The sequence below is a fragment of the Carcharhinus amblyrhynchos genome, chromosome 28, assembly GCF_965287045.1.
Source record: "Carcharhinus amblyrhynchos chromosome 28, sCarAmb.v2.hapA, whole genome shotgun sequence".
NCBI lineage: Eukaryota > Metazoa > Chordata > Chondrichthyes > Carcharhiniformes > Carcharhinidae > Carcharhinus > Carcharhinus amblyrhynchos.
The window spans coordinates 18,601,121-18,628,873 of record NC_137351.1 but is presented as its reverse complement, the minus strand read 5'-3'; the positions used below and the strand labels follow the sequence as shown (position 1 = coordinate 18,628,873).

At 44.6% G+C, this 27,753-nt stretch overlaps 1 protein-coding gene across 6 annotated transcripts in view; it reads right to left on the bottom strand.

Moving 5' to 3' along the window:
• atp8b4 (ATPase phospholipid transporting 8B4) overlaps positions 1-27,753 on the bottom strand; it is a 288,525-nt gene that overhangs the window by 96,329 nt on the left and 164,443 nt on the right. For all 6 annotated transcript variants that reach the window (XM_080214353.1, XM_080214351.1, XM_080214349.1 and 3 more), the window contains one exon: positions 7,186-7,244. In XM_080214353.1, coding sequence (XP_080070479.1) covers positions 7,186-7,244 — 59 coding nt within the window. The remainder of the gene's footprint in view (positions 1-7,185; positions 7,245-27,753) is intronic.

Below are 27,753 nucleotides of genomic sequence, written 5' to 3'. Positions count from 1 at the left end.
TGCGAGTCTAGACCGACCCGATTTCTGGGTGGCCGTACCAGTAAAATCAGGGCCCATGGGTGGGATTTTCCCGCAACCTGCTGCGTGTTTCACGGGCTTGGAGCATGGCTCACCATTGGCTGGTGGCAAAATCTTCTGGTCCAGCTGTCGTCAACGGGGTTGAATGCACCCCTCGCCACTAGGGGGACCCAGGACGGGGATTGCGCCATCGGCGGGACTGGAAAATCGTGTTGACGTGTAAAGCCGAAAGATCGACTTAAAAAAATGGCCAATATTTCGAAAGGACATGCATTTGGGAAATGGGCAGGATTTTCCAATCTTATCAGTGGATGGACCCATTGCGAGCAAGAGTGGAAAATTTGGCGTTGCAGCCAAAACTCCATTCAATTTTAGTGGCACTGGAAAATCCCAGCCACGGATGACCAAAATGTGGAAATACATCCTCATCGTCTTGCGGGTCGAGCTGGAACAGGCTGTGGGAGTCAGGTTCTGGCTCCACTGCCACAGGACGGCTCCTTCTCAATTTGTTTTCAACTGATATAAATTATCATCCTTGAAGTAAATATTAGAATTGGTAAATGACTGCAGAGCCTGCCCACCAGAGAATTTACTGTTAACGAGAATGTCCCAGATTGCAGTCAAGTGAAAAAGCAAAGAAGCTTTGGAGATAATAAATATGTTGTGTTGAATTAATGTCTTAATAAAATTATGAATTTCAAGACTTCTTAAAAATCGGATGGGCTAATAACGTTTTCTGAGAAAAGTTTCCAAATTTCTTTTCCTGCTCAAGTTTGCTCATTTGCAGAGGACTTGTATTTTGCAAGTATTGTCTCACTAACTGGTCAAGCGACGCACAAATTATTTGACTCGAGACATTTTTCAGGGTTCAGAGTAAACCTCGTGTCGTGAAATTGACAGACATTGTGAAGAATGACCTTTCAAACTCTGGAAATTATGCGGGTAATTTAGTTTGATTTCTTCATATTGCAAATCAGTGCAAATTGTCCCCGGCATTTTCCTCGTGATTGATTATCTCCCTACGTCACGGAGCCTAGATGTTTACTCGTTGCCGAGGGAAAAACAAATTGCAACCCAACCGCCTGACCCGGGAAGTCATTCTCCTTTATAAAAATCTTTTATGAATCCTTTGTGCGAGGCACCTCATAGAATTTCTACAGAAAAAGGCCATTCGGCCCATCAGGCCTGCACCAGCAACAATCGCACCCAGGCCTTAACCTCTTAACCCTCCTAATCCCCCTGACACTAAGGGGCAATTGAGCAATCCACCTAACCTGCACAGCTTTGGACTGAGAGGGGAAACTGGAGCACTCAAAAGAAACCCACGCAGACCCGGGGCAGACATAAAAACTCCACACAGTCACTCGAGGCCGGAATTGAACCAGGGTGCCTGGTGCCGTGAGGCAGCGGTGCTAACCAGTGCTACCGTGCTGCCCTTACCTCGTTTCTCCGTTCAGTATCTCAAGTGGTTACTGAACCATCAGGCAAATTATATTGCTCAATCTGCGAGATATTTATTATTACTGTTCCTACACAACGGGAAGAGCTTTTAAAGATGGTGATGATATTATGATAATCGTGATAAGTGCCTCAGCTACCTCACCCCCAGTGTTCTGTATGCATGCCATCAGCACTTGGTGAACTTTCTACTTCTATTTGCTTATTAAAACAACGCCCTTTTGAGAGTTTGCCCTAGAGATGACTCTCATACATCGAAGTTTCAAAAGAATGTCCAACTTTCACCTTCTCTGACTCAAAATGCTTAACTCATTTCTGCCATTTTCTCACTCAACGGCTCTGCCATTCTTTCAATATTCCTGTGTGCCCTTCTTATCTAAGCTGTTAGTCTGTTCTGCTCCTTTCTAATTTAATATCCCTTTTTTCTTTACGCCTTCTATCGTGCCCATTTTTTTCTATATTAGAAACCATATCTGTTATATGTCAATTTAAACAAATTACTGCCCCAACCTCTCCAATCATCCAGGGGACTCCAGCCTATTACACACCCAAGGGGAAATCCTGATTACAATTTCTCTCTGTATTTGAGGGTATTTGGTGTGTAGCTTGCCTGTTCTCTGTGTCCAATCTCCCACTGCTCGATCTGCCACGTACCTACCACTGCAACTTCCGCAAGGTGGGAATCTTATAATGGGATCGAGATGCCGACTGGAGGACGAGATGCCTCCCACAAGAGCTCTCACAGTGGGCAAGTTGATGTGGTGTGTTCCACGGGACTCATGGCTGAAAGCACACTTTGGGTCATCCCTCACCTTCCATTAATGGTTGCAAATCCTTTATGTCTGAGCAGATTCGATTGAGTGCCATCTACTATCGTCGGCTGAGTTGGAAGCCAGAGACCTCTGCTGGCTGGGTCACCGACGCGGTGATGGTTCTTTCTATGTGTCACACTATTCTGTCCGCCTGGTTGTGTGATGGGTTGATACCAGTTGCGTCAATATTAGCTGATTTGATTTGATTTATTATTGTCACATGTATTAGCTACAGTGAAAAGTATTGTTTCTTGCGCACTATACAGACAAAGCATACCGTTCATAGAAAAGGAAACAGAATGTAGTGTTACATTCATAGCTAGGGTGTAGAGAATTATCAACTTAGTGTGAGGTAGGTCTATTCAAAAGTCTGACAGCAGCAGGGAGGCTGGTTTGTGTGATGGACTGGGCTACATTCACAACCTTTTGTAGTTTCTTGTGATCTTGGGCAGAGCAGATGCCATACCAAGCCATGATACAACTAGAAAGAATGCTTTCTATGGTGCACCTGTAAAAGTTGGCGAGGGTCATGGTGGACATGCCAAATTTTCTTAGTCTTCTGATAAAGTAGAGACATTGGTGGGCTTTCTTAACTACAATGTCGGCATGGGGGGACCAGGATAGGTTGTTGGTGATCTGGACACCTAAAAACTTGAAGCTATGATATCCCAGAGTGGCGATGTGATTTCAAGTGTTTTTTTTTTGTTGTGGGTTTTTCAGGTGTTCCACCTGCGGAAGTCAGTTTTGCTCCTCCAGCTCACCGAGCATGACGGTGCTGTGGTGAGTGGCAGAGCAACTTGGGATTGCACCAGGGTTCACTCAAAGTGGACTCGAGTTTCCCTGACAACATCCTCTTAATGCTCGATAGAAAGTAGCAAGTTCACAATCTTTCTTTGCTGGCGGTTAAAGAATTCTGAGGTAAATGCATCAGAGAAAGCATCCATTCTGGTTGTATCACAGCTTGGTATAGCTCCTGCTCTGTCCAAGACCAAAAGGTCGTGAATGAAGCCCAGCCCATCACGCAAACCAGCTCCCCATCCATTGACTCTGTCTACACTTCCAACTGCCTCAGCAAAGCAGCCAGCATCATAAGGACTCCACACACCCCGGACATTCCCTCCTCCACCATCGTCCGTTGGGAAAAAGATCCAAAAGTCTGAGATCATGTACCAACTGACTCAAGAACAGCTTCTTCACTGCTGCCTTCAGACTTTTGAATGGACCTACCTTATATTAACCTGATCTTTCTCTACATCCTAGCTATGACTGTAACACTACATTCTGCACTCTCTCATTTCCTTCTCTATGAATGGCATGCTTTGTTTGTATAGTGCAAAAGAAACAATACTTTTCACTGTAGGCTAATACAAGTGACAATAATAAAATCAAATGAAATCAGAGTAATATTCTGCTGCGCAGTAAACCAGGGCCTTTGTTCTCGTGTGAAATGCTACTTAACCAACTAAATCCGTCTGGTTTTGTTCCTGTCTTGTAGCTAAAATTAGTTCTTCTGATAAACGCCAATCAGTTTAATAAAAAATTAGTTCTTCTAGACTAGTAACTTCTGGATAAAAACTTTCACATTGCCTTATACCTTCATTTATTTTCAACTTTTAAGTTATGGTGAATATTTTCCAAGGGTTCTGCAACTTGAAGGTTGCGCATAACCGAGGAAACAGTCCTGGATACATCCTTAAAGCCCCGTCCCCATTATCTCGGTCCATCATTGGAAAGTTGAGAATCCACCATAATAACAACTGTATCCACTTCAAACCACTCCAATTGTCAGAAGAAAATCTGTGACATGTTGCAGATATCCACCACTGGCCCTTCATTGCTTCTTAATTCCACTGATCCAGCTTCCGAGCCTGCACCAACATCCGTCAACACTTTCCAGGTATAACTGCATCTTTATCGATCCCCCAGACTCATATTTCCTTCCCTTCCTTATGAGAACTTCATAGCCAGGCACATTTCGTTCACAGTGGTAACTCAGATAAAAGCAAATTTCTATCAGGGTAACATCACACCCTTCAATCCTAATTACTGAGTCTAGTGCCCATTTTGTACACTGGCACACAAACACTGTAATTCTGATGTATTTGTACATCGCAGGACCATTTTCACTTCAATTTTCTCTCCTCTTTTCTTCAATTTCCTTTCCCTTGCTGTTTTAGATTGCTTTTCTATTTTCTGGACTTAAGGAGGAATTCTCCCATCTGAGACTAAGGGTGGAATTTTCTGACTGTGCTTGCCTCAAGGCTGGAAAATCCTGCCTGTTAAGAAAGCCCACCAACATCTCCACTTTCTCCGAAGGCTAAGGAAATTTGGTATGTCCACTACAGCTCTCACCAATTTTTACAGATGCACCATAAAAAGCATCCTTTCTGGATACGTATCACAGCTTGGTATGGCTCCTGCTCTGTCCAAGATTGCAACAAACGGTTATGTACGTCGTCCAGTCTGTCACACAAACGAGTCTCCCATTCATTGATTCTGTCTACATTTCCCACTGCCTCCGGAAAACAGCCAGCATAATCAAGGATCCCACACACCCCGGACATTCTCTCTTCCATCTTCTTCCGTCAGGAGAAAGATACAAAAATCTGAGGACATGTATTGACGGAGTCAGAAACAGCTTCTTCCCTGCTGCCATCAGACTTTTGAATGGACTTACCACATAATTTGTCGATCTTTCTCTACACCCTAACTATGACTGTAACACTACATTCTGCACCCTCTCCTTTTCCTTCTCTATGCACGATACGCTTTGTCTGTATAGTGTGCAAAAAAACAATACTTTCCATTGTATACCAAAACATGTGACAGTAATAAATCAAATCAAATATTAACTTGTAGCTTTTTCCTGTGAGGGAGGTGTCCGTTAGCAGATTGGAAATGTCAATTTCGGTTTCATTTCTAGTGAAATGAAAGGCAGGGAAGTGGTACAGGCCATGACTTGCTCACTCAACTTTGAGATCTATCGCAGATCTCTCAGCAATCAGCTAACTACGGATATCAAATCAAGAATCTATAGCCTGAGGTTGTGACTCCTCCCAGGACAGCTGTGAAACATCCATCTGAGGGCCTTTTGTTCTCTTTGGCAGTCTCGAGTGCAACGTCTAGACTGGCATTTCTGTCACAGTGACGGCTTGAGAAGCATTGCTCGCTAAAAAGTTATTACAACTAACAGGATGAAATAAAACCTTTCAGAGCCTGGGTGAAAGAAAGAAGAGCAGTGTTAAAGAAGCTACTTGAGAATAGACTAGAAATAGATACCAGTCAATATCCTTGAGCTCAAAACTTTTCCAATGAATTCTTCAGTAATCAGTTTTGCTAAAAATGTCACGGGAGGCGGTGGCACAGTGGTATTATCACTGGATTCGTGATCCAGAGTAATGCCCTGGGTCTGGGGTCTGAATCCCATCAAGGCCCTTGGTGAAATTTGAATTTAATTTAAGAAACCTAGAATTAAAAGTCTAATGATGATTGTGTAAAAGTCCATCTAGTTCACTAATGTCCTTTAGGGAAGGAAATCAGCCGTCCTCACCCTGGTCAGCACAGTGGTTAGCACTGCTGCCTCACAGCACCAGAGTCCTGGGTTCAATTCCCAGCTTGGGTCACTCTGTGTGGAGTTTGCACATTCTCCCCGTGTCGGCGTGGGATTCCTCTGGGTGCTCCGGTTTCCTCCTACAGTCCAAAGATGTGCGGGTTAGGTTGACTGGCCATACTAAATTAACCCAAGTATTAAAAGGATTAGTAATGGTAAATATGTGGGGTTACAGGAATAGGGCTTGGGTGGATTGTGGTCAGTGCAGACGTAATGGGTTGAGTAGCCTCGGTCTGCACTGTTGGATTCTATGATTTGACCTTTCCTGGCCTACATGTGACTCCAGACTCACAGCAACATGGACTCTTTAATGGCCTAGCAAGCCACTTAGGTTCTTTTAATTCATTTGTGGGGCATGGGTGTCACTAGCATTTATTGCCCATCTCGAGTTGCCCTTGAGCTGAGTGACTTGCTAAGCCACTTCAGAGGGCAATTGAGAGTCAACCACATTGCTGTGGACCTGGAGTCACATGTAGGCCAGACAATATAAGGACGGCAGATTTCCTTCCCTAAAAGGACATTAGTGATGCAGATGGGTTTTTCTGACAATAGTTTCAGTAGATTCTTAATTCCAGCTTTTTAAATTGAATTCAAATTCCACCACCTGCCATGGTGGGATTCAAACCTGGGTCTCCAGAACATTAGCTGAGTTTTTGGATTAATTGTCTAGCAATAATAGCAAACTGGGTCATTGCCTCCCCTGTTCAAGGGCAATAAGGGATAGGTAATAAATGCTGAGTAACAAGTCTCACAACACCAGGTTAAAGTCCAACAGGTTTATTTGTAGCAAACGCCACTAGCTTTCAGAACTAACTGTTCCTTCGTCAGGTGGGTGGGAGGAAGAAACGAAGGACCAGCCAGTTCCAAAAGCTAGTGACGTTTGCTACAAATAAACCTGTTGGACTTTAACCTGGTGTTGTGAGACTTCTTACAGTGTTTACCCCAGTCCAACACTGGCATCTCCACATCAAAATAAATGCTGGCCCAGTGGCAATGTTCACAACTCATGAATAAAAAAAATGAATATTTTTAGTAAGAGTTATTGGATCTGCTTTTATCGGTAATAATTATAATGCACATCTAATTCATATGGAAGTCAACAAACCCTATTGCCTTATGGAATAATGTATAAACATATAAATAAGAATGCCCACTGCCTAACAAAATTACTTAGCAAAGAAATGGCACACTATGGAAGTACTTTTATAGTTGGTCAGATCGCTGCATGGCCACTATCAATCACTAAATAATGATATGCTTATTTACAAAGAATAAACCTTCACTTACAGCATACTGAAACTTTTCATTGTATTCACGGTTGTTGGCTATCACCTGCCGCTCCTCCTCTGAAAAACACAAAGAACAAGCAATTCAAACAGTGTACTTCCTCGTGTAGTTAGAGTGCAAAATTGTCATCAGATCATCCAGTTAAGGAGAATTTGTAACACCTCCATTAGAGTCTTCACAGTAACATTTCTTATTTCCAAAAATGTCTTCTCAACAAATCTGAAAAAATGCTCTTTATTTGTTGTGGTTAGGAATAGCCACCAGTGTCGGAACAAACATAAATCCTTGGCTGTGCTGCAAACTGGACTGCTTCAAGCGGAATAGTGTAGGTTAGATGGGCTTTAGATTGGTTTCACAGGTCGGTGCAACATCGAGGGTCATAGGGCTTGTACTACTCTGCAATGTTCTATGTTCTATTCCTGTAAACCCATATAATTACCCTGTTAATTCCTTGATAATTGGGGCAATTCAGCGTGGCCAATCAACCTAACCTGCACATCTTTAGACTGTGGGAGGAAACCAGAGCACCCAGAAGAAACCCATGTAGACATGGGGAGAATGTGCAAACTCCACACAGTGACCTGAGGCTGGAATTGAACCCAGATCCCTGGCGCTGTGAGGCAGCAATGCTAACCACTGTGCTGCCCCAATGCTGTTAATGATGTGATGCTCACAGGAACAATCATCTCTTGTTATAATGTCAAACTGGTTACTCAGTTTTCAAACACTGGAACACCTATGTGTCAATTTGTGAGTTCAGAAGGGCAGCTTTATTATTGTCTCACTCCTCGATCCAAACACAAGTATTAATACTGCAGTTACATTATACTGATAGCACCTAGTCCCTTTGGGCGCACACTGATAGAAAAATGCCTTCATGACTCAAGAGTTAGGAACACCAATTATAGATAGGTATTTGTCTCCTTTGTACATTCTGATCCAGTTTTATTCAGTCTCTGAAGTCCCAATTAAAATAACCTAAATGTGATTTTTTCTAATTAATGAGGCAAGGCTGATTTTAGATCACAGTGCAGATTTCAGGTTCAGGGCTCACCTCTGGTTTGACATTATAACAAGAGATGATTGTTCTTGTGAGCATCACAGCATTAAGGCAGCACAGTGGTTAGCATTGCTGCCTCACAGCGCGAAGGATCTGGGTTCAATTCCAGCCTCTGGTCACTGTCTGGGTGGACTTTGCACATTCTCCCCACGTCTGCATGGGTTTCTCCCGGGTGCTCTGGTTTTCTCCCACAGTCCAAAGATGTGCAGGTTAGGTTGATTGGCCATGCTAAATTGTCCCAAGTATCAAGAGTAATTATGTGGGTTTACAGGAATAGAACTTGGAACATTGCAGGACAGTACTTCGGCCCTCGATGTTGCGCCAACCTGCAAAACCAATCTAAAGCCCATCTAACCTACACTATTCCAATATCATCCATATCTTTATCCAATGACCATTTAAATGCCCTTAATGTTGGCGAGTCCACTAATGTTGCAGGCATTAGTGGAATAAAGAACCTACCTCTGACATCTATCCTATATCTATCACCCCTCACTTTAAAGCTATGTCCCCTTGTGCTAGCCATCTCCATCCGAGGAAAAAGGCTCTCACTGTCCACCCTATCTAATTCTCTGATCATCTTATGTGCCTCTATTAAGTCATCTCTTAACCTCCTTCTTTCTAATGAAAACAGCCTCAAATCCCTCAGCCTTTCCTCATAAGACCTTCCCACCATACCAGGCAACATCTTGGTAAATCTCCTCTGCACCCTTTCCAATGCTTCCACATCCTTCCTATAACACGGCGACGAAAACTGTATGTAATACTCCTAGTGCAGCCGCACCAGAGTTTTGTACAGCTGCAACATGACCTCATGGCTCCGAAACTCAATCCCTCTACCAATGGAAGTTAAATAGGGCCTGGGTAGAATTGTGGTTGGTGCCTACGGCCTCCTTCTGCACTGTAGGGATTCTATGATTAACACCATTTGACTGCAGGGACAGACCATTTCCATTTTGCAGTATAAAGTTAGTGGCTCAATCCAAACTGGAGATCTTCTAAGGTTTTACCATACTATTTACCATGCAGAGAAATGGGTGGCATGGTGGCACAGTGGTTAGCACTGCTGCCTCACAGTGTCAGGGACCTGGGTTTGATTCTCAGCTTAGGTCATTGATTGTGCGGAGTTCTCCCAACATTTGCTTGGGTTTCCTCTGGTTTCTTCTCACAGTCTAAAAGACATGCTGGTTAGGTACATTGGCCATGCTAAATTCTGCCTCAGTGAACCCAAACAGGCACCTCAGTGTGGCGACTAGGGGATTTTCACCGTAACTTCATTGCAGTGTTAATGAAGTCTATTTATGACACTAATAAATAAACCTTAAACTCTTAACAGAATCATGTTCCACAAATCTTATTCTACAAAAGTAAGAACAATATATTGAGGGATGTCTGTTTCTCATAATAATCGGTTTCCAGTTTTACCCCTAACCTCTGTTTTCCCAGCTCCGAGGATGTATCCCATGCACTGGTGACAACCTCTGACTGGTTGGCAGCAGTCCAGTGTAACAGGCCAGATACTGTCAGCACTTTGCCAATCCGATAAAACAAATCTTTTACTTTCACACACAGCCTTAGCCAATGACTTCGGTCGACAGATGCCCAGAATGTGAGGTCACATCCTGCTTGCAGATACCAGGTTGAAGGAATTTGGGTTAACCCTAACGTGCAGTGCTAACCATTCATCACTACTAACTTTATGAATGAGATGTAAAATCAAAAAGTGAACTTATGAGAAAATTGTCAACAAAAACCCATTTTACTAATTTAGTTCTGAAAAACAGTGTCATCAGCCAGCACTTTTTTCCAAGCCAAAAATGTAAGCTTGTAGTAGTGAGAATTTACCCCCTGCTGATAAACAGAATGGAAAGAAAATTTAACATTGAACCCATGCTCAAATATAAACTGACATAACTTAATAACAGTCCAAGGATGTGCAGGTTAGATGGATTGGCCATTCTAAATTGGATGGCACAGTGGTTAGCACTGCTGCCTCATAGCGCCAGGGACCTGGGTTTGATTCCTGGCTTGTGTCTGTGTGCAGTTTGCACATCCTCCCCACGTCTGCGTGGATTTCCTCCAAGTGCTCTGGTTTCCTCCCACAGTCTGAAAGACGTGTGGGTGAGATGGATTAGCCATGGTAAATTGCCCTTTAGTGTCAGGGGGACTACCGAGGGTAAATGCATGGGGTTATGGGGCTAAGGACTGGGTGGGATCGTGGTCAGTGCCAACTCGATGGGCTGAATGGCCTCTTTCTGCACTGTAGGATTCTACAATTCTATGATATTGCCCTTTAGTGTCCTAGAATGTGCAGGGTAGATGGATTAGCCATGGTAAATATGCAGACTTACAGGAACAGGGCAGGGGTGAGAGCCTGGATAAGACACTCTGTAAGGGAGTCAGCACAGGCTTGATAGGCCAAATGGCCTCCTTCTGCACTGTAGGTATTCTATGATTCCAACAGGGCACATAGGAATTGTTTTTCAAGTAGTGCAATGGTAGATATGCAAGACTTTCTTGTCCATTATAATACAATCTAGCTTTTGTTACATGATTTAAAATGAGAGCAATTTATGTCTCGTGTTGGGCAGCACAGAGGTTAGCACTGCTACCTCACAGCACCAGGGACCCAGGTTCAATTCCAGCCTTGGGTCACCGTATGTGTGGAATTTGCACATTCTCCCTGTATCTCCATGGGTTTCCTCTAGATGCTCCGGTTTCCTCCCACAGTCCAAAGATGTGCAGGGCAGGTGGATTGGCCATGCTAAATTGCCCCTTTGTGTCCGAAGATGTGTGGTTTAGGGGGATCAGGGGGATAAATATGTGGGGGTTATGGAGATAGGGCTAAGATGTTCTGTTGGAGAGTTGGTGCAGACTCGATGGGCTGAAGGGCCTCCTTCTGCACTGTAGGGATTCTATGAAATAGAAATGGATGAAATGTTAAATGAACACATTAAACAGTACACTCCAAAAGAGAACTGAATCTCTTGGTAATTATGTACACAAATTCTGACACCAGATGGTTAATTTGGACTTTTTAAAAAAAAATCCAATTTAACAATGCAAATTAACAAGTTGGCTTGATTTACAAGACAAAAAAACAACTGCCTTTTCAGGATTGGCTAGGTAAGAATCAAGCCACGCAAAAGATAAGATTTCTAAATAAATGATGACAACTATGTTTAGCCGTGAGTTATTCTGTTGGCAATGAAACAGCTGTACATTTGAAAAACATGTTCCTCGTGTTTTGTCCTGTTGCCTCACTGGTTATCTCTTAGCTCTTTGCAGCTGTAAAATGGAAAGAGCCACACTTCCTTTCCAAGACAATGCGAGCTGAAAACAGCTATGGGTCATTTCCTTCAACGTCTCTACTGGAAAAACCTACATCTAAAATATTGTCAGTCACAGATTAACACCGTTAAAAACTTTATCTTACAGGAAAGATGTCCAGATTACCAGCTTCTTCAAGTGTCTAAATCGATACTTCTCCCTGAAGGTAACATTGCAATCGTCACTCAAAAGGATAAGGAAAATCAATCCCAGAAGGGAAAAAAAAAAGTTCACAGTGGCACAGTGGTTAGCACTTCACAGCTCCAGGGACCCAGGTTCGATTCCCAGCTTGAGTCACTGTCTGTGTAGAGTTTGCACATTCTCCCTGTGTCGGCTCCCACAGTCCAAAAGATGTGTGGGTTAGGTTGATTGACCATACTAAATTGCCCTTTATGTCCCGGGATGTGTAGGTTAGAGGTAAATATGCGGGAGGTTATGGATGCATTCTCGACGGGCCGAATGGCACTGTAGAGACTGTATGATTCTATTGTTTCAAGTCCCAGTAAGAATCAGTGGGGCCATCAGGATTACTGGAGTTCCATTTCAAGTTATACAAGAGAGACATGGTGGCACAGTGGTTAGCACTGCTGCCTCACAACACCAGGGACCGGAGTTAAATTCCGGTCTTGGGTCACTGCCCGTGTGGAATTTGCGTGTCTCCCTCTGTCTGCATGGGTTTCCTCTGGGTGCTCCGGTTTCCTCCCACAGTGCAAAGGTGTGCAAGTTAGATGGATTGGCCATGCTAAATTGCCCCTTAGTGGCAGGGAGATTGGCAGGGTAAATATGGGGGGTTATGTGGAATAGGGCCTGGGTGGGATTGTAGTCGAAATGGACTCAATGGTAAAATGGCCTCCATCTGCACTGTAGGGATTCTATGAAGCACAGTTTGGGCAAGTTTCACAGGTACCCTGCATTTCCAAATGTTTATGTTTTTTCCTTTTGGGATGCCAGAAGATCACCAGGATTCCGGTGCTTGCAGTGATATTGGGGAGGCCAGTTCAGCACACACTGCAGCCTTGACTGAGGATGAACCACAACTGCATGCATTGCAAATCCTCCATTCTATAGAAGTCACCCTACAGAACAAATAAGGAAGTCTTGTGGCGCAGTGGGTTAGTGGCCCTGCCTCGGAGCCAGAAGCTCAGGGTTCGAGTCCCACCCCAGGGCTTGATGGCCAAGGAAGGTGCATTTATAACGTGGTGAAACAGGCTGAGTGTCAATGTAAATCCTTGCAACATGCCAATAGCTGATGTAAAATTGAGGGAGTCTCCTAGTTGGCCACACTTGATGTGGGGTGGCGCCCAGCCAAGCTATAACCCTCTGGTGTCAGGTGATGGACCTGTTCTGGGAAATCCTAGCAACGGAAACAGATAAAAGTCTGAGTTAGTGCACCACTAGGTGCATGAAAATAATTGGAATGGAATTCCAACAAACAGCATCAAAACAAAGGTCATTCTCTGGCAGTGCTGTTTATAAGGTCAGTCTCAATGGCTCAGGTTTGCAATCAATGGAGAAATGGCAACTCTTCCCACTGACTTTGTAGGGAGCTGCCCATAACTGACTCAAGAACAGCTTCTTCCCTGCTGCCATTAGACTTTTGAATGGACCTACCTCGCACTAAGTTGATCTTTCTCTACGCTCTAGCTATGACTGTACCACTACATGTTTCCTTCTCAATGAACAATATGCTTTGTATAGCACGCCCCTGACAACATCAGTGCAACGTAACTGGGCACGCCCCTGACAACATCAGTGCAACGTAACCGGGCACGCTCCTGGCAACATCAGCGCAAAGTAACTGAGGCGCAGAGAGGGAAGGAGCACCTTCTGTTGGTGGCAGTAGCTGTCATATAGGGGATGTTCAAAGGGCCAAGGGAGCAGTTAGGTTTCACTGACAAGTGGTTAAGAGTGCGGGGGGTGGGGGGGTCGTGTCAGGCAGGGAGTGGGGGTTCAGAGAGGCGGTGGGTCCATTGCAAGGCTGGGTCTGGGTGTTCAGACATTTGCACTGGAGCTAAAAGTGATTTCTTTACTTCTAACTCTTTCAGAATAACTACCAGGGTAAAAGTAGCAGAATTGTCCAGAGTTTTTAGGTATCCAGATCACCAACAACCCATCCTGGCCCCCCCAGTGCCGACACTATAGTTAAGAGAGCCCACCAACTCCTCTAATTTCTCAGAAGACTAAGGAAATTTGGCATGTCAGCTATGACTTTCACCAACTTTTACAGATGCATCATAGAAAGTATTCTTTCTGGTTTTATCACAGCTTGGTATGGCTCCTGCTCTGCCCAAGACTGCAAGGAACTACAAAAGGTCGTGAACATAGCCCAATCCATCACGCAAACCAGCCTCCCATCCACTGACTCTGTCTACACTTGCTGCTACCTCAGAAATCAAATCAAAGCAAAAAATCAAGTTTGCGATTTAAATCACTTTGTTGAATGATTCCCTGCCTAGCACAACTGTCCAGGGGAGGTTAGTGCTTCTGGACAATTGTCGGGTATGTGGGAATCCCCGGTGCATCATCGGGGTACCCCCTAAACATGACGCCAGAAGTTACAGTGTTATAATTCACTCCGCCTTCACTGAGTCAAGGGGGAATCCGGAGTCAGTCTTAACATGGGTTGGGCGCAGGAACCCTTTTCATCTCAACACACAGTTGGAAACCAGTTCTTATAACATATTTCAGAATAATGCCTAAACATTCCCCCCGCCCCGTGCTAACAGCTGCTCTCATTTACAACTGGAGCAGGCACTTCACTGGAACAGGATTGCAACGTTTACAGGCCTGGAATAATCAACAGCAGGAACAAGTATCCAGGATTGTTTCAATCCAGCTGGATTCCGTACTGGGGGAGTGAGGGTTCGAGAGAGATCAGCCAAATGGCACTTTCTCAACTGCAAATTTCCTTATTAGGTCCTTGAATGCAGAGATGTTAAGTGCAGTCTAGAGTAGACTTTGAAACATTGTTTTTGGAAAGAACAGATGATTATTTGTTAAAAATGAACAGTTTGTTTCGGATGCCAGATCGCTCTTTACAATCTCTTCACAGCTCGAGAGAAGTGGTGAGGCTCTGGCGAGGTTTACTGTGCACTGTGGGAGCTTTGTCTTCAATACATACCCACACATACATTGATGCCACAGGTCAAAGACACAGGCCAAAATTTTTCAGCTGTTCCCGCCAGCGGGATCTTCCAGTCCCGCTGACTGTGATCCCTCACTGTGGTTTCCCTTGCGGAAGAGGGTGCAAACAGTGGGGAAACCCGGTGACAGCAACAGAACTAGAAGATTGCAAAACGTGCCCGGGGGTGGGGAGTAAAACACGAGAAAGAGAGGAAACTTACTGAAGTAATCAGATTGAGCGCTATTGTACTTATCACACAGCAAGAACGTTATCGTATCTTGAAAGGGAGAACATGTTTACATCAGAGATCAATTGAAATTTAGAGAGATCTTGGAGAAATTACCACAATCGAAGTCCTACATTGTCCAGATGCAAGAAGCAAGAAGAAACAGAAGATGTCCAAAGATGCTCAGGTTAGTGGATTGGCCATGCTAAATTGCCTCTTAGTGGGAAGGGACAGGGGGGAGATTCCAGTTGGGTCTTTATCATCATCCATTGGCGGAATGCAATCAGTTTCACTCCAGTCTCCAGTGGGTCTCCTGACCCGCCATGGCAGGGACTGACGGAAGATGAGAAATTCACTCCAGCATGACATGATGTTTGATCTCCTGGTGAATATATAGACACACACCCCCACATGTGCTGCACACACCCACACATACATGTTGCACACACATGGGTGCCACACACTATCCTCACACATGCTACACGTTACCCTCACACATGCTACATGCTACTCTCACACACGCCACCCACACACACACACACAAGACACCACACAGTCAGTTGTATATGGATCCTGAAGAGTGATTCATGTGGATATTTTCAGACTGGACTGAAGTCTTTCCAAATTCCAGATTTTTCTCTGAAGTCAACAGCTGCTATGTTGATTTTTAAGACGCTGCCTGCATCTTTAAGTTCCTGCAGCACCTGACTGATCAAACAGGCAGGGCACAAGCCTACAACATGGCTGGAAAGAGAGAGCCCAGGCAGGGTCCTTCTGATCTCAGAAACTGCCTGCCTCTCTCCTTCTGATTGCTCTGGGGAGAAACAGTGTCTTAAAACCTAAAAAAAGTTGTTTGGCTCATTGCTTGCTGAGCCCACGCAAACTGACCAGTTACACAGACTGAGTCATAGCAAGCTGATCACAGCTCCATTGTTCCGAAATGATGGAATTGCAGGTGTTGGAAACCTCCTGCCAGGCCCCATCCATTGTCCAAAGTGATTCAGCCCGAATGGCTTGGTCCACACCCTACTGAGTACATGGATGATGCTGGGACGTTTTGTGAATGGTTCAGGAGATGGTGGAGTCCTGGTAATGTACTGGGTGTGGGGCCCAGGCTAATGCTTTGGGGGCACAGATTCAAATGCCACCACGGCAGCTGGTGGAATTTAAATTAATTGCTAAAAATCTGAAATAGTAGCTTCAATAATGGTGACCATGGCAACTGTCACTGACAGTCACAAATATGCATTTGGTTTACTGATGACCTTTAAGGAAGGAAATCTGCCATCATTAGCTGATCTGACCTACATGAGACCCAAAGCTCTTGACTCTTATCTGCCCTCTGAGGGGTGGCATGGTGGCACAGTGGTTAGCACTGCTACCTCACAGCGCCAGGGACCCAGGTTCAATTCCCAGCTTGGGTCACCGTCTGTGTGGAGTTTACACATTCTCCCCATGTCTGCGTAAGTTTCCTCCGGGTGATCCAGTTTCCTCCCACACTAAAAAGACTTTTTGTTTAAATTTATTTATTATCACACTGAATGAAGTTACTGTGAAATTCCCCGAGTCACCACACTCCAGCGCCTATTCAGGTCAATGCACCTAACCAGCACATATTTCAGGCTGTGGGAGGAAACCCACACAGACACGGGGAGAACGTGCAAACTCCATACAGACAGTGACCCAAGCCAGGAGTCAAACCCGGGTCCCGGCTCTGTGAGGCAGCAGTACTAATCACTGTGCCATCCACGTGCAGGTTAGCTGGATTGGCCGTGCTAAATTGCTCCTTCATGTCAGGGGGATTAACAGGGTAAATACCTGAGGTTACAGGGATGAGGCCTGGATGGAATGCTTGTGGGTGTAGACTTGATGGGATGCTATGATTCATTTTTATTTATCTGGTGGCTTTAGTCCACTCAATAAACAATTTGCGACATCAAACTTGCATTCATAACAATAGAGATCAATAGCATCCTCAGCAGTTAATTCATATGTCCTATCATCCTGGAAAGCCTGTGAGATTTAAGTGGAAGAATGCAATTCTTTATTGCATGAATAAGCAGGTCCAACAGAGATCAGTGCGATCGGAGAAACTTAAGGCAACGTGAGGGATTTTGAAATATTTTGAAGGTGGGTGGGATGTTGATGTTTGATGATCAAATGGGAAGTATGAGATAAGAATGCTTGGAATATGACCAACTGTACTTGGCTAATTTTATTTGTGGTTTTCTTTTCCCATACATCCACAGTATCAGCCTGAGCGATATTTTATATAGGTCGGTATAATTAGAATATAATTGAAAAAGGAATGACTTTCATTTCCCCCATTTATAAACAGATGTTTTGTCTCTTTATTCTATCACAGGATTTGGGCATCGCCAGCATTTATTGCCCATCCCTAATTGCCCTTGAACTGAGTGGCTTTATGGGCCCATTTCAGAGGACACACTGATCATAGATCATAGAATCATAGAATCCTACAGTGCAGAAAGAACCCTTCAGCCCATTGAGTCTGCACCGGACACAATTCCACCCAGGCCCTACCCCCATATCCCTACATATTATACCCACTAATCCCTTTAACCTACACATCCCTGGACACTAAGGGGCAATTTCTTAGCATGGCCAATCAACCTAACCTGCACATCTTTGGACTGTGGGAGGAAACCGGAGCACCCGGAGGAAACCTACACAGACACGAGGAGAATGTGCAAACTCCACACAGACAGTGACCCGAGCCGGGAATCGAACCCAGGACCCTGGAGCTGTGAAGCAACATTACTTTAGGCCTGAAGTCACATGGAGGCCACACCAGCAGGTTTCTTCCTCCAAAGAGCATTAATAAACTAGAGGGTTTTTTTCAACAATCCATGATGGTTTCATGGTCACCATTACTGAGATGACCTTTCAGTTCCAGTTTCTTTTAAATCTACCAAATGCCATGGTGGGATTTGCATCTGTGAGCCCATGCAATTAGCCTGGGTTACTCAGGCAAAGTCAACATGATTTTGTGAAAGGGAAATCATGTTTAACCAATATTATTGGAGTTCTTTAAAGGATTCACATGTGCTGTGGATAGAGGGGAACCAGTGGATGTACTGTACTTAGGTTTCCAAAAAGGCATTTGATAAATTGCAACCTCAAAGGTTACTGCAGAAAACAAAAGCTCAGGGGGTAACATATCGGTATGAATTGAAGACTGGTTAACTAACCGGAAACAAGGAGAATAAATGGGTCTTTCTCTGGTTGATAGGATGTGGAGTGCCTCATGGATCAGCGCTGGGGCTTCAACTTTTTAAAGTTTGTTGCATGACTTGGATGAAGGGACTGTAGATACGGTTGCTGAATATGCTGATGACACACAGAAAGGATATTGAATTGAAGAGGAAGCAAGGAGACCACAAGGGAACAGAGATAAATTAGGTGAGTGGGCAACGATTTGACAAATGCGGTATAATGTGGGCAAATGTGAAATTGTGCATTTTAGCAGATAGAATAAAAAAGAAGCTTATTATCTAAATGGTGTAGATGATTGTAGAGTTCTGAGATGCAGAAGGATCTGGGTGTCCTCATGCATGAATCACAAAAGGCTGGTATGCAGGGACAGCACATAATTAGGAAAGTTAAAAGAATGCAATTATTTATTGTGAGGGAAATTGATTACAAAAGTTGGAAGGATATGTTTCAGATAAATGCAAAATACTGCAGATGCTGGAATCTGAAACAAAAAGAAAAATGCTGGAAAGTCTCAGCAGGACTGATAGCATCTGTAGAGAGAGAATAGAGCCAACAATTCGAGTCTGGAAGACCCTTTGTCAGAGGTCACATTTGGAGTAGATATACATTATTAGCCTCCTTATTTAAGGAAGGATGTAAATGTATTCGAAGCAGTTCAGAGAAAGTTCACTAGACTAATTCCAGGAATGGGTGGGTTGTCTTACGAGAAAAAGTTGGAGAGATTAGGCTTGTCTCCACTAGAGTTCAAAAGAGTAAAAGGCAACTTAAATCAAAACCTTTAAGATTCTGAGGGGTATTGACAGGGTGAATGTGGAACAGATGCTTCCTCTTGCTGCAGAATCTAGAACTGGAGGGTCACTCCAGTTTAAAAATAAGGGGTCGCTTATTTAAGACAGCAATGAGGAGAATTCTTTTTCCTCAAAGAGTCGGGAATCTCTGAAAAGCTGCTTCCACTGTCTTTTGAAGAAGAGAGTTTTTGAATATATTTAAGGCAGAGTTAGGTAGATTCAAGATTAACGAGTGGTGAAAGGTTATTAGAGGTAGGCAGGAATGTGAGGTTGAGGTTACTATCAGATCTTTTATGATCTTATTGAATCCTGGAGCAGGCTTGAGGGGTCAAGTGGCCAACTCCTGCCCCTAATTTGTATGTTCATATAGTCCACTGACATTCCCACTACGCTGTCTCCCCGAGACAATGTGTGCAACAACTAAAACTATTGTGGGATTTAGGATGGTTCTATCACATAGCATTATTCAAGAGGTGTCGTAAGCTCCTACCATTATCCTGGCCAACATTAATCACTCAACCATAATCCATCAATCAACAAATGCAACAAGGCCTAGGCAATATCCAAGTATGGACTGACAAGTGGCAAGTAACATTCGAGCCACTCAAGCGCCAGTCATTGACCATCTCCAATAAGAAAGAACCTAACCATCACCCCTTGACATTCAATGGCATTACCATCTATACCCACTATCGACATCCTGGGAGTTACCATTGAGCAGAAATTGAACTGGAGCAGCCGTGGCTACCACAGCAGGTCAAAGGCTAGGAACCTTGAGATTGTGGATTATTGTTGGTGTAGGCTCGATGGGCTGAATGGCTTCTTCCTGCACTGTAGGGGTTCTATGATTCTAACCCTGTGGCGAGTTACTCATTTCCTGACTCCCCACAGCCTGTCCCAAGGCACAAGACAGGAGTGTCATGGAATACACTCCACTTACCTGGTGAGTGCAGCTCCAGCAATACAAGAAGCTGGACACTACCCAGGACAAAGCAGCCCACTAAATTGCAACCCCTTCTACAAAGATTCAGTCCCTTCACCACCAATGAACAGAGGCAGCCGTGTGTATCACCTACAAAATACCCAACAGAAACTCACCAAGGTTCCTTAGGCAGCACCTTTCAAACCCATGATCACTATCAACTTGATGGACAAGAACAGCAGCTCTTTGACACACCAAGACCTGGAGATTTCCCTCCAAGTCATTCACCTTCCTGGCTTGGAAATATATCGCTGTTCTTTCACTGTTGCTGGGTCAAAATCCTGGAATCTTTCCCTAACAGCACTCTGGGTGTACCTACACCATAGGGACTTCAGCAATTCAAGAAGGTAGCTCACCACCACCTTCTCAAGGGCAATTAGAGATGAGCAATAAATGCTGGCCCAGCCTGCAAAGTGCACATCCTGTAAATGAATGAAAACAGCAAACGCAGTTTACCCTGTCACTTATCTCAATTGTTGTTATTTGTGGGTTCTTGCTATGTGCAAATTGACAGCCACATTTCCCACATTATTAACAACAACTAGGCTGTGGAGGTGCACCCATGGCTATGAATCACTTTGGGATGTGCAGGAATCAGGTAAAGCGCTGTAGCAATGCAAGTTCCTTGCAGAATCTCAGAACATCATCAACACGAATATCAAAGTTAAAGTTTAAAGTTTATTTATTAGTGTCACAAGTAGGCTTACTGCAATTACTTGCAAACACTGCAAAGTTACTGTGAAAATCCCCTAATCGCCACACTCCAGTGCCTGTTCAGGTACATTGAGGGAGAATTTAGCAAGGCCAATGCACATAACCAGCATGTCTTTCAGACTGTGGGAGGAAACTGGAGCACCTGGAGGAAACCTATGCAGACACTGGGAGAATGTACAAACTCCACACAGACAGTGACCCAAGCTGGGAATCGAGCCTGAGTCCCTGGCGCAGTGAGACAGCAGTGCTAACCACTGTGTCACCCGAAGCCTAGAAATACCAAAGAGAGTTTTCTGCTTGTGTCTCAGACATATCCAACTCGGTGGGGTAATTCAGCACTGGACATGCAAGCTGAAACTTAGAATGATGTCTGGAGTGACAGCAGGCACCATAAGGCTGTTGTGGTGATGTCTGCACAAAATGATCTCAGAAGACTCTGGTACTGTACAATCGTTTTATTCTCCCAACATGTTAAGAGAGAACTACATGTGCAGAGATCCCGAGCATCTTGTCAGGAAGCCCAAAGAAATACTTGCTTCAATCAAGATTTTAGGAAGTACAGTTTTCAGTGGGTCTCGCGATCCACTTTGTTAAAAGTGCTACATCACTGCAGGTTCTTGAAAAGACTCTCCATCAATGTAATAGAACATAGAACATAGAACACTACAGCACAAACAGGCCCTTCGGCCCACAAGCTGCGCCGATCACATCAATACCTACCAATCCATAGACCTATCTATAACCCCCAATCCCATTAAATCCCATATACTCATCCAGAAGTCTTTTAAAAGACCCCAGCGAGTTCGCCTCCACCACCACTGACGGCAGCCGATTCCATTCACTCACCACCCTCTGAGTGAAAAACTTACCCCTAATGTCACCTCCGTACTTGCTTCCCTGCACCTTAAATCTGTGTCCTCTCGTAGCGACCATTTCAACCCGGGGAAATAGCCTCTGAGAGTCCACCCTATCTATTCCTCTCAACATTTTACAAACCTCTATCAGGTCGCCTCTCAACCCTCGTCTCTCCAGGGAGAAGAGTCCCAGCTCCCTCAACCTATCCTCATAAGGCATGCCTCCCAATCCAGGCAACATCCTTCTAAATCTCCTCTGTACCCCCCCAATAGCTTCTACGTCCTTCCTATAGTGAGGCGACCAGAACTGCGCACAGCACTCCAAGTGGGGCCCGACAAGGGACTCATAAAGTCGCAGCATTACCTCCCGACTCCCAAACTCAATCCCTCGATTAATGAAGGCCAGCACACCATACGCCCCCCTGACCACATCCTCCACCTGTGAGGCCGATTTAAGAGTCCTGTGGACCCGGACCCCAAGATCCTTCTGCTCTTCAACACTGCTAAGACTCCTGCCCTTGATAGTGTACTCATTCATCCTGGAGTTCAGTTACCAGTGGACTGCAAGGATCTGTTTTGGGGCTACTGCTGTTTGTCACTTTTATAAATGACCTGGATGAGGGCATAGAAGGGTGGGTTAGTAAATTTGCAGATGACACTAAAATCAGTGGAGTTGTGGACAGTGTGGAAGAATGGGAACCGAGTGTAGGGTGTCGAAATTTGCTGATGACACCAAGATTGGTGGAACAGCAATGTTGCAATTGACTTTGAACATTAGGGTTCAGATCACTAACAACCTGTCCTAGTCCCTCCATGGTGACAGCATAGTTAAGAAAGCCCCATCAACGCCTCTACTTTCTCAGGAGGCTAAGGAAATTTGGCATATCCACTACGACGCTCACCAACTTTCACAGATGCACCAAAGAAAGCATTCTTTCTGGCTGTATCACAGCTTGGCATGGCTCCTGCTCTGCCCAAGACCGCAAGAAACTACGAAGGGTCAGGAACGAAGCCCAGTCCAAGACGCAAACCAGCCTCCCATCCACTGACTCTGTCTACACTTCCTGCAACCGTGGAAAAGCAGCCAGCCTAATCAAGGACCCCTTCCACCCCAGACATTCTCTCTTCCACCTTCTTCCGTCGGGAAAAAGATACAGAAGTCTGAGGTCAGGTGCCAACTGACTCAAGAGCAGCTTCTTCCCTGCTGCCATCAGACTTTTGAATGGACCTACCTTACATTAAGTTGATCTTTCTCTACACCCTAGCTATAGCTGTAAAACTACATTCTGCACTGTCTCCTTTCCTTCGCTATGCACACTATGCTTTGTCTGTATAGCGCGCAAGAGACAATACTTTTCACTGTATCCCAATACAAGTGACAATGATAAATCAACTTAAATCAGTACTTGAAAGAATGCTGGTAATCAGCTAGGAACAGGATTTACAGCCACTGCTTAAACAGACACTGAACACCTCTGATTAATTACACATCTCCACTAGCATTAATGAGCTTATCTCTCACTGTCAATTTCAATTATCGCTCACTGCAAAATAAAGAAATTAAAATTGTTTTTAGATAGCACCATTATCCTTAGGTAACCTCAAAGCTACTGACAGCCAACACATTTCTTCAGGAGTGTAGTCATTACAAAGACAAACCTGGTAGCCAGCTGCACTGAACCAAGTCCACAGATTGAAATAGATGAGGACTAAACAATTCTGTTTTTGTTAATGATGGTTGAAAGAAGAATATCGCACAAAGCATCCAAATGAGAAAGAAACATACTTGCTTTCAACAACACTAGCACAGAAATAAAGAACTCCTTTTTAGTAAATATTTGACCTCTATGGAATTATTAAGGAGCTAGAGGATGGGCCTCTCTGAAGATTCTTCCAGAGGGATACGTGTTTAAATAGTGCAAAAGTGAGAATAGTAGCCAGCAGTTCCTCTTACAGATGAATGAACCCTGGAAGGTGTTGTTGGTGGTGTAGTAAACACTGGCTCCCTGCATCCCTTCCACAGGGAAGCTGACCAGGCCTCGACTGGGACAGAGATTATAGAGAATCAATAGTGATTGGTCAATGTGATCGTCAGGAGTGGATTCGATCGCCCAGGGGAGTGGGACAAAGGTGATGGGGGCGGAGGAAGTGGGGTGCGTGTGTGTAGGGGGGTGTGTGCGTAGGGGTATGGGTAAGGGTGTGAAGGTGTGTGTGTAGGTGTTAAGGTGCATGTAGGTATGTGTGCAGAGTTGTGAAGTTGTGTGTGTGTCTGTGTGTGTGTGTATGTGCACCTGTGTGTGTGCGTGTGCGTGTGTCTGTGCGTGTGTGTCTGTGCATGCGTGCGTGTGTCTGTGCATGCGTGTGTGTATGCAGAGAGAAATACCCCAGGATATTTTCCCTTAATCTCTTTTCTTTTGCCCCTCTCGGGGTATAACATGCTGCAGGGAGTGAAGGGGCAGTGAGATGTGTCCAGTCATCACGAGGTACAGGGCAGGATTGATGGACCAGTTATTTCCTGACTGGGGGTTTTTAAATATCTGAACCACCAGAAGCAGATGGGTCAGGAAAGTGTGGTGGAACCTGGAGGCTGAGATTTCCCCCTCACGCTGTGAAGTTTTAACTGATCGATTCCCTGCCCCCAGTCTAATTAACAGATTGGCTTAAATCCCATCTTAAAGATCAAATTTAGAGATAATCTACATTTTTCTCTTCCTTTCCTATCTCTCATGTCCACTCAGTGGCTCTTGCTTTATGCAAATTATTTGACCATGAGGCCTTTGCATCCAAATCCGGTTCTGTTCTTATCCAGTATCTGGAGAGGAAAATGTAAACAATCCTTAAGCAGATCTTAACAGGGGGGATGGATCGTGTTAAAACAGGTCTACATTTGAGGCATTAATCATAGAATCCCCACAGTGTAGAAGAGGTCAATCGACCCACCGAGTCTACAACAACTTTCTGACAGAATATCTTACCCAGGCCCGCTCCCCCCCCCAGCCTATCCTCATAACTCCACACATTTACCATGGCTAATCCATCTAACCTACACATTTTGGGATGCTAAGGGGCAATTTAGCATGGCCAATCCACCTTACCTGTATGTCTTTGGACTGCGGTAGGAAACCGGAGCATCTGGAGGAAACCCACGCAGGCACGGGGAGAACATGCAAGCTCCACACAGATGGTCACCCAAGGCTGAAACTGAACCCGGGTCCCTGGTGCTGTGAGACAGCAGGGCTAACCACTGTGCCGCCCAGCAAAATGAATATTTCATTCAGGACCTTTGAGGTATCAATCAGCAGCAGGAATCAGTGGAATTTCCCCTCTTTATAGTCTCGAGGTTGCTATCAGTGGTCCACCCAAGATTAGAAAATCTCCGACACTACCCAGACTGGAGATTTTCAATTGGTTTGGTGCAGTCCTGCATTTGTACATTAATCCAGTAAAAGGTCCAGGAAATCAGATCCATTTGGAAACAAGTGAAATCATATTTTTCCTATTTCAAATCTCTTCGACAATACAGCTTTTACAACCGAGTCAACATGTTCGGCACACAGCAGCTGTGTCCTCTTGTTAGGCCAAGCCCTGACATAAACACAGGTTTAATAAGTAAAGATCAAACCACACATCATTTATCACTGATGTAGCCTTAGTGCACTACACTCAGAAAATTTGGCTAAATGTTAATCAAATTAATAGAAATTGCAGCAGCTAACAGGGTAGATTCTACTTGGTGTCGTACATAGTGTCCTAGGAGGAAACGGTTCTGACTTTACAGCACATCATGTTCTGGGTTATATGAGGAACTAAATCTTTCAGGAAAATGACCCAATGTGCAATTCTGAACAGTTTTCAAATGCTCTGTGCATCAGTTCATTCAATTCCCATCTGTTAAAATCATCAAATTTGAATATATTGCTACACTTCTTGATCGAGGAGGAATTGACCATTTGTACTAATGAAAACGCACACCGGGCTAAAGACCTGGGGCACCCAATCTAGAGTGAATGTATCACAGAATCATACCACCTCCACAGTGCAGGAGAAGGCCATTCGGCCCATCGAGTCTGCACCAACAACCATCCTACCCATAAGATACAGGAGCAGAATTAGGCCATTTGGCCCATCAAGTCTGTTCCACCATGCAATCACGGCTGATAAGTTTCTCAATGCGATTCGCCTGCCTTTCTCCCATAACCGTTGATCCTCTACCAATCAAGAATCTGTCCATCTCTGTCTTAAATACACTCAATGACTCGGCCTCCACAGTCTTCTCTGGCAATGAATTGTACTGATTCACCACCCTCTAGCTGAAGAAGTTCCTCCTCACCTGGGTTCTAAAGGGTCGTCCCCTTACTCTGAGGCTGTGCCTTTGGATCCTGGTCTCTCCTACTAATGGAAACATCTTCCCCATGTTAACTCTACCCAGACCCTATCCCCATAACCCCACATCCCCCTGACACTAAGGGTCAATTTAGCATGGCCTGTCTACCTAACCCCATTCATCTTTGGACTGCGGGAGCAAACCAGGAACACCCAGAGGAAACGCAGACAGAGGGAGAACGTGCAAACTCCACACAGACAATGACCCGAGGCTGGAATCGAACCTGGGTCCCTGGTGCTGCAACGCAGCAGTGCTAACCACTGTGCCGCATTCCAGCAGCCCACAATCATACCACACAGGAGACCAACCAGGATATTTGCACTTGCGACTGAGACCAGCTCCCCTGATCTTTGTCCACAGCCCTGACACTTTCTCCATTTATCCACTTTCTTGTGGAAGAATACCGTGATATCTGCTTCCCTCACTCTGTCAGACAGCTTGATCATAAAACGCTGCATTAAAATAAAAATCTTCTCTGATTCTTTTGCCAATACCTCACTTCTGTGCAAACAAACTGGAACAGGAAGAACCACAGAAACTTCCAGAACTGTCCTCTTGGCCACCCAAGCAAAGTAGAAGCAATATTTACACACAAAGTGATTTAAAGAGGCTGTTAACATTTTTTTGAAATTAGGTTTTATACCACAGGACCGTTCCTCACTCACGACAAAGGGAAAAGGGAAACGTTTTCACTTCATTTACTAAATAACAGCATTTCATTTTGCATCTCAGAGGTGTGTGGGCAGGGAAAAAATTACTATCTACACTAGAAAGAAAAAGAACTTTGTTTTCCTTCCCGAGAGGCCATGGAGGATTGTTCAAAACATCTTCAAGTCAATAGAACTTCCTTCCGTTAATATTGACAAAACAAAAACTATCTTGTTCAGCTTTTGTGAGGAACAAGGCAACAAATCCCTTGTTTCTCATTACTTCCCTCCTACGCATTCGATTCCTCCTCCCAGTGACGTGCACAGGCTAAATTGGACAACACACAACTTCTATTGTCCAGATCTCCTAAAATAAATTTCATAGCTCATATTCTCACCCATTGTGGTCCCAACCCTTATCTTATCCCATTGTAACTTCATTCACTTCCAATAGCCTCTGATCTCCCAGCTCCAGCCTAGGCTGATTGGCTATGCTAAATTGCTCTTAGTGTCAGGGGGGATTAGCTAGCGTAAATGCATGGGGTTATGGGGATAGGGCATGGGTGGGATTATGGTCGGTCCAGACATGATGGGCTGAATAGCCTCCTTCTGCACTATAGGATTCTATGATTCTAACTCATCTGTTTGCACTTTATCCTATACAAGGTTCCATTCACCTGTGGTCCCTGTTCTCAGAATTTTCCCTGTTCTCCCAGCACATTAATCGCTTTGTCTACAAACTTTGCAAACCTTTGTGCCCGCCTATGCTATAGTTCGCATTTCTTTCCTCTCGGGGCAAGCTTACTGTGCATCGCACAATTCTCCATCTCCCTTCATCTTCATCACAGATAGCAGATGTGGTATCAGGGCAGTATGGTGGCTAGCACTACTGCTTCACCGACCTGGGTTCAAATCTGGCCTTGGGTCACTGTCTGAGTGCAGTTTGCATGCTCTCCATGTGTCTGCATGGGTTTCATCTGGGTGCTCTGGTTTCTTACCACAGTCCAACGATGTGTGGGTTAGGTTGACTGGCCATGCTAAATTGCCCCTTAGTGTTGGGGGGATTAGCAAGGTAAATACGTGTGGTGTTAAGGGGATAAGGCTTGGGTGGGATTGAGTGCGGACTCAATGGGCTGAATGGCCTCTTTTTGCACTGTGAGGATTCTATGGTAAGGGTTTGGTAGATACACGGTTAATGTGGGACTGAGTACTGTACTGACCA